The 6,903-nt window shown below is 30.8% G+C and overlaps 1 protein-coding gene across 5 annotated transcripts in view; it reads left to right on the top strand.

Moving 5' to 3' along the window:
• LOC107452958 (complement receptor type 2) overlaps positions 1 to 6,903 on the top strand; it is a 60,213-nt gene that overhangs the window by 34,532 nt on the left and 18,778 nt on the right. For all 5 annotated transcript variants that reach the window (XR_006226658.2, XM_016069604.3, XM_016069596.3 and 2 more), the window contains one exon: positions 4,271 to 4,441. Coding sequence is in view for 4 of the 5 variants with exons in the window: in XM_016069604.3 (XP_015925090.1) it covers positions 4,271 to 4,441 (171 nt within the window). In the remaining variant the exon portion in view is untranslated. The remainder of the gene's footprint in view (positions 1 to 4,270; positions 4,442 to 6,903) is intronic.

Raw genomic sequence — 6,903 nt, 5'->3', positions numbered from 1 at the left:
AAATGTATATATATATATATATATATATATTGTCTGTCTTATTTTAGCTAAAACTTTTTAAATATTCAATAAAATTTCGAAAATTTTTTGCGAAATATAAGTAATTAAAGTTGTTCTTTGATACAAGGCATGCGCGGAAAAAAATTTGAAAAACAATTTTCTTAATTTTAGAGGGAATTGTCTAAATTTAATCGTCCAATTGTAATAAAATCAACCTCAGCACTGCGTAAATCATCCATGCCATGTAAAAGAAGCGTTAGACAGGTTAGGATTCATATTCTTTTATAACAACAAAACAAAAAGTAAACATTAGAATAACCAAAACAAAAGTGTAGGCAACTCCATCTATTGGCTCAAAACATAAATTTTCTATATCCAGCCCACTGCAATGCATTGGTTTAACGATGCATTCTATTACAAATAACCATACAAATGTTATACACTTACAAAAAAAACAACATTTAATGAATATTTCAAGCAAAGAATAAACAAATTAATCAATCACTTTCTAATAGGTAAAGTCTTTCAATGGGTCTATTTACAACACTGTTTTTTAATTGGATTCCACTTGACCTTATTCTACCATCTCTGCCTGGAAAAATATCTTCTATTCAACCTAACTTCCACATTAATCTTTTAACATTATCTTCGTGTACAAGTACAACATCACCAATTTTAAAACTTGTAATATTTTTGGGCATTTTATGCATCATAGCAGATCTTAATTCTAGCAAATATTCCTTTTGCCAGTGTTCCAAAAATGTTCTATCATCATAGGCCTATGCTTCAATCTTTTTGTTAATTCTGCTTTTGAAGAGTCTAATTTAGAACTGGAGGATGGTAAAACGGTTAATTGATTACCTATCATAAAATGCGAAGGACTTAAAGGATCCGGTTCATTAATATCGTTATACATATAAGTTATTGATCGAGAGTTAATGACAGCTTCAATCTCTATAAGTACAGTAAGTAATTGCTCAAAAGTTAAGAAAGATTTACGTAATATCCGTTTTAATGCAATTTTAACTGATCTTACCAAACACTCCCCAAAACCATCCCACCAAGGAGCACCTTCGACAATAAACTTCCACTCAATTCCTTGCTTTTCTAAGTACTGTAGAAGTTCGTCATTTTACATTTTGAATAAATATATAATTTCACGATCAGCAGCTTTAAAAGTTTCGGCATTATCTGAATATATTATTTTACTAATGCCCCTGCTTCCAAAAAGCCTTCTTAGAGCCTGAATAAAACTTTCAGCTTTTTAACTAGATACTTACTCTAAGTGAACCCCACGAGTTACAGCACATGTAAACAATGCAATGTAACACTTAGAACCATCCCTTAAATAAAGGGGTCCTGCAAAATCGATGCCTGTTATATTAAACGGTGGAGATTTTTCAATTCTCGCAACACGCAGATTACCTGTTACTTGCTTACCAGAAGTAACACTAAATCTTCTACAAATTTTACATCGATATAAAACAGATTTCACGAATTGTCTACCTTTCACTATCCAAAATTTACTTTTTATTAGCAATAAAGTGTAATTCACACCATGCAAAACCCTTTCATGACAATCCTTAATAATTAACAACACAACAGTCAATATTAGGTATTAGGGCACTTTTCACCAACATCTAATGAGGAATTTACTAAACGACTTTTAATTCTCGGAATCTTATTTTCATCAAGTTTGGGATTCAACTGAAATAGTTTAGAATTGGAATCATCTTCTAAATTATTTTTTAAACAATTAATTTCATTCGCATAGTATTTACATTGAACAGTTCTCATCCAATAATTATTTGATTCACTTACTTCAGTACTCGCAATTGTCCCGTTTTGTTTTACACAAGACCTTAAGTTCTTAATGAATCTGAAAATATAGGATGCTACATGCAATAATTTACGCAAGGTACTAAAGTTCTCAACTTTGAGGTATGTGCCTACCTTCGGAGCACTTTTTTTTAAATATATAAAATTTTATTGCAACACTAATTTTTTTTATTGAAATAGGCAATAAAACTATAAATTTAAACATAATTTAACTGAATTTTTTTTTTTCATTTCAAATTATAGGTCCTTTTTAACAAAATTTTAACAAATATTTGCATTTACGCTAGACCTTCTAAAACACAAACTTGAGTAAAATTAGCTTTCTTTTTACACAGAATTATAGGCCCACGAAAATCTGAACAACTTTCTCGTATTGTGTGCCAATTTGTTCTTCAATTATTGCCTGCTCTTGAAATGACGACGAGCATGTCCTTTAAAATAATGTTCATTTTAATATCCGAAGTCTAATCTGAAATGGCTTGTAATTACAGTCCCTATAGTGAACATGGTTTATAGTGAACTCCCGGATATAGTGAGCAAAATACTCTCCCTTGCTTTACTATGCACATATAATGTAATTTTTGGTGAATATAGTGAATCAAAAGATTAGAGTATAATGAACTTTTAGATTATAATGAACTTTTTTGTCTTCGACTGAATTTTTTTCTCTTTTTTTTGGTAATTTAGAAATTTTTGCATAAAATACATATACCGATTTTTAAAACCATCTATTGAGTGGAATGTAGCCATAACTTTTTTTTCTTGCTTATTTCTTCTATCTCAGTTTCCCATCCCTAAATTCGTACGTAAGACGAATAAAAGTTACACATTTTTTGCTACTACATATTCATTTTTAATCAGTTTTGTATTTTTTTTATTGGACATTCATTTAAATAATGTGTAATAAAAGGGAGCAATTAGGAAAATTAGTTGGAATAGTTTGCGGTACGGATATAGCGAACTCCCGGTTATAGTGAACCGAATATGTATGCATGAATATAGTGAATGTCAACTTAAAATATCCATCCCCAAAATAAAGTCAAATTGCATGTTTTCTACTACATAAATATTAGATTTTAAAACAAAATTATCAATGCTTACATCTGCATTAAAATGTTCGAGGAGGGGGGGACAGCGGTTGCAGAATAAGCAAAAAAATAGGTTATAGTCACCTCTTACAGATATACAGCGTGATTTCATACTTGAAATAAGGCAGTTTATCATTTCCTGTGACATTTTCATACCTTCCGACTCCAACGAGTGTTACTCACTATCATAGGTGTGTATTACAATTATTGAATGGTTATTTGTTTTGTATTGTATGAATGTTTATCAAATTTCACTGAAATCGGTTCAGTAGTTTTAGAAATAATCGACTCTTCATTTCTTACCCCAGTGTATTTCACTGTTTTTAAAAATTATACATGGAAGAAAAGTTAAATGGATCTCAATGAATTGTTTTTTCATCATGAAAAGTTATTATATGGAAAAAGGTTACTCTTTTGCAGACGTTTAGTTACCTCGAATCTACAAAATTTTATCAAAGAAATGGTTTTGATATGTAATCGAAAATTAACATTGGACAGGAAGGTTTAATTGTTCTCTCAAGTCTCAATTTTGATGGTTTACGTTGCGATGGTTCAGTGTGATGGTCCAACATCAATTGATGGTTTCATTACGAGTTCATGGTTTTTGATATGCCAACAAACTTCCATTATTACATGATGGAAAATGCTACTTTATTACTATGATGGTTAACCAGCAAGAGAAGTTAGATTCTCATGGACCAACAATCCATCATGATCCGTGAAGGTCCATAATGGTTCCAACTATTGATTTCCATGATGGTTTGATGGGAATTCTAGTCGGTTCTCATTAATATACCATCAAAACAATTTGTTTGCGTTTTTAATGTTGGACCATCATAAATCAGTCCAAATTCCTACATTGGGATGATGGTTGTTGATGATCGTTCCAACATTTGATATCTAAGAAACTGTGATGGAAATTTCTGATGGTTCAACATGAACAAACCATCAAAACAAGTTGCTGTTCTTATGCTAGACCATCGTAAATCAGTCCGAATTCCTACATTGGGGTGATGCTTACTTATGTTGGTTACCATCGAAACTATAATGGTTCATGATGGAATTACTGATAGTTACCATCAAAACTATAATGGTTCATGATGGAATTATTGATAGTTACCATCAAAACCATAATGGTTCATGATGGAATTATTGATGGTTACCATCAAAAAATTTTACTTGGGTTATCAAACCTGTTTTGTTGTTCATGCTATGTGATTTCACAAATTTCGACAGTATTTCGTTTTTCGTCGGTTAAATACTGATTTGTGACCTCCAATTTGTAGCTATCATTTTTGATTCTCAAATTAAGGGCGATCTTTACAGAACACCTTTTATTTTAGCGTGCTTAAAAGCAGATACTCCTTTGAATGCTCGTGGACAGAAACAAGTTGGAACAGAGTCAACAATGTATGTCTTTACTTGCAATCAAGGATATGAATTGATGGGCGAAAAGTCAGTTCACTGTCAATCGAATGGAAGTTGGAGCTCAACCTCTGCAGTTTGCATAAAAAGTAAGTTCAAAACCAGTTAGATTGTCAGAATATACTTTCTAATAATTTTGTTAACTCTTCATAAAACCAAACTAGTTTTGATGTCATTTTTGACTTCATACAGAAAAAAACTGTTTTGTAATGAAATTCAATGCGAGCCAAGAAGGATAATATTTGAGTATACATGTTGTCGAGGATTAGCTTCAAAGTAATCTACATTTAAAGCTTTTATTGAGGAAATACTACAAGACAAAAACAATTATAACATCTTCCGGAGCTCTCTCCCCGTCTCGTGTGTGAAGGCTTTACTACAGATGGCGCTGCACGCAACATAAATCATTTGTAGTTAAATGGGAAATTCTTCAGAAACATTATGATAAAGTGTCATGTTAATTTGAGCAAACAAATGTTGGATGTCCTTTTAAATATTGGCAAAAAATATTTTTTTAGTGACTATTTAAAATAGTTTAAGAAATGTTCAGAAAATATTGCATATTTTATTAAAGTTTCTTGATTTTTTAAAAATTACATTAAGAAAATTTGTTTATAAATTTAACTAACTTATTATGCATAGATGTTTTATGTGATCTATAAATAAAATTGAAATGTTTTGTGCCTAGGTGCAGAAGTAAACTAGAAGCAAACATAAACTTATTTTAAGAGACATTCCGTTTACATTAATTGCTTCAAAATGTAAAGACAGTCTTGACATACACTTCTGACAAAACTTAAAGAAAATTGTATCACAATATTTGAGTATACTTGGTGGTGTGTGAATACAGCCCCTGTGGGTTTATTGCCTCACTGGGTAACGACATCTTCCTAGATGAAGTTCCTACTGTTAAATAAGAATCTCTAAATTAAGGATTTTTCTGTGGTGTAAGCAGATTATCTCTAGAACTACGAGACCAATTTTAATGAAATTTGATCTGTGCATACATTCATACAATATAAAGCAAATCAAAATTGTAATACACACGCATGATCGTGTGTAACACTCGTTGGAGTCGGAAGGTAAGAAACAGCGGTTGCAGAATAAAAAATAAAAAAGGATTAATAGGAGCTACGGTCCCCTCTTGCAGATATACAGCCTTGCAACGTGATTTCATACTTGAAATAAGGCAGTTTATCATTTCCTGTGGCAATTTCATACTTTCCGACTCCAACGAGTGTTACACACGTTGGAGTCGGAAAGTATGAAGAAGAAATTGCCACAGGAAATGATAAACTGCCTTATTTCAAGTATGAAATCACGTTGCAAGGCTGTATATCTGCAAGAGGGGACCGTAGCTCCTATTAATCCTTTTTTATTTTTTATTCTGCAACCGCTGTTTCTTACCTTCCGACTCCAACGAGTGTTATACCACGATTATGCGTGTGTATTACATTTGTTGAATGGTTATTTGTTTTGTATTGTATCATTGCATGTACACATCAAATTTCATTAAAATCGGTCCTGTAGCTCTAGAGATAAACGATCAAGTCTGCAATTTCTTACACCATCAGTGTAAAAAGCAGAGTTGCCATGCAATTTTACAAAAAAATCCTCCTCAAACCAAAAATGAAAATTCATCAACATTTTGTTGCTCAAAGGTAATACTGAAGGAGGAAGAATTAAATTGCAGAAATTATTAAAAAAATACGAATCGTTCTTTTATACTCGAATTAATACATTCAATGAATTGCACCTAATTACCAAAATCGAGATGTTTTAATGTTCGATATGTGCGATGGATTTAATCTTCTAATATTAATATACGCGACAAATTACGAGCGGGTCTTCTTAGTTTAGTAGGATCCTTCCAAATCTAATTTCAATATGCATTGCATTCATAAAAAATATATTGACCTAGTTTTGGCCTATCTCGTTCCATGAATCGAATTTTAATTCTTTTGTAGCATAATGAATATCGGAACAGTTCTCAAAACTGTTTTTTTTTCATTATTAATATTATTAATATTAATTATTAATATTATTATTAATATAATTATTAACATAGATTCATATACTTATGTAAGTTTGAGAAAACTGGTTATTGTCATAAATATTTTAAACGGTTAGTGCATTACTATGGCAACTGTTGCTATGAATGAACCAGTTAATAAATTCTTAAAAAACTGAATTAAATCTGTATTTTTTAAAAATAATAATAGTAACACAAGATCCTTTTCTTCAGGTTACATGAAATGTTTTAAAAAAGTTTGTCTACATTATTTGTTGTATAGAAATAGTGCTGGATTTTCCAACTTTTGTTTGATAGTATAATTTGTTTTAAAAAAAATATATGTTATTAACATGTGTTACTTTTGTCTCATAGTAGTTTTCAGAAATTTAAGTTTATTTTGTCTCATAGTAGTTTTCAGGAATTTCAGTTTATTTTTGTCTCATAGTAGTTTTCAGGAATTTCAGTTTATTTTTGTCTCATAGTAGTTTTCAGAAATCTCAGTTTATTTTTGTCTCATAGTAGTTTTCAGAAATTTCA

This window comes from Parasteatoda tepidariorum, chromosome X1 (genome assembly GCF_043381705.1).
Source record: "Parasteatoda tepidariorum isolate YZ-2023 chromosome X1, CAS_Ptep_4.0, whole genome shotgun sequence".
Classification (NCBI taxonomy): Eukaryota; Metazoa; Arthropoda; class Arachnida; order Araneae; family Theridiidae; genus Parasteatoda; species Parasteatoda tepidariorum.
Note: the sequence above shows the minus strand (reverse complement) of the source record. Positions and strands in the feature narration are given on the sequence as shown.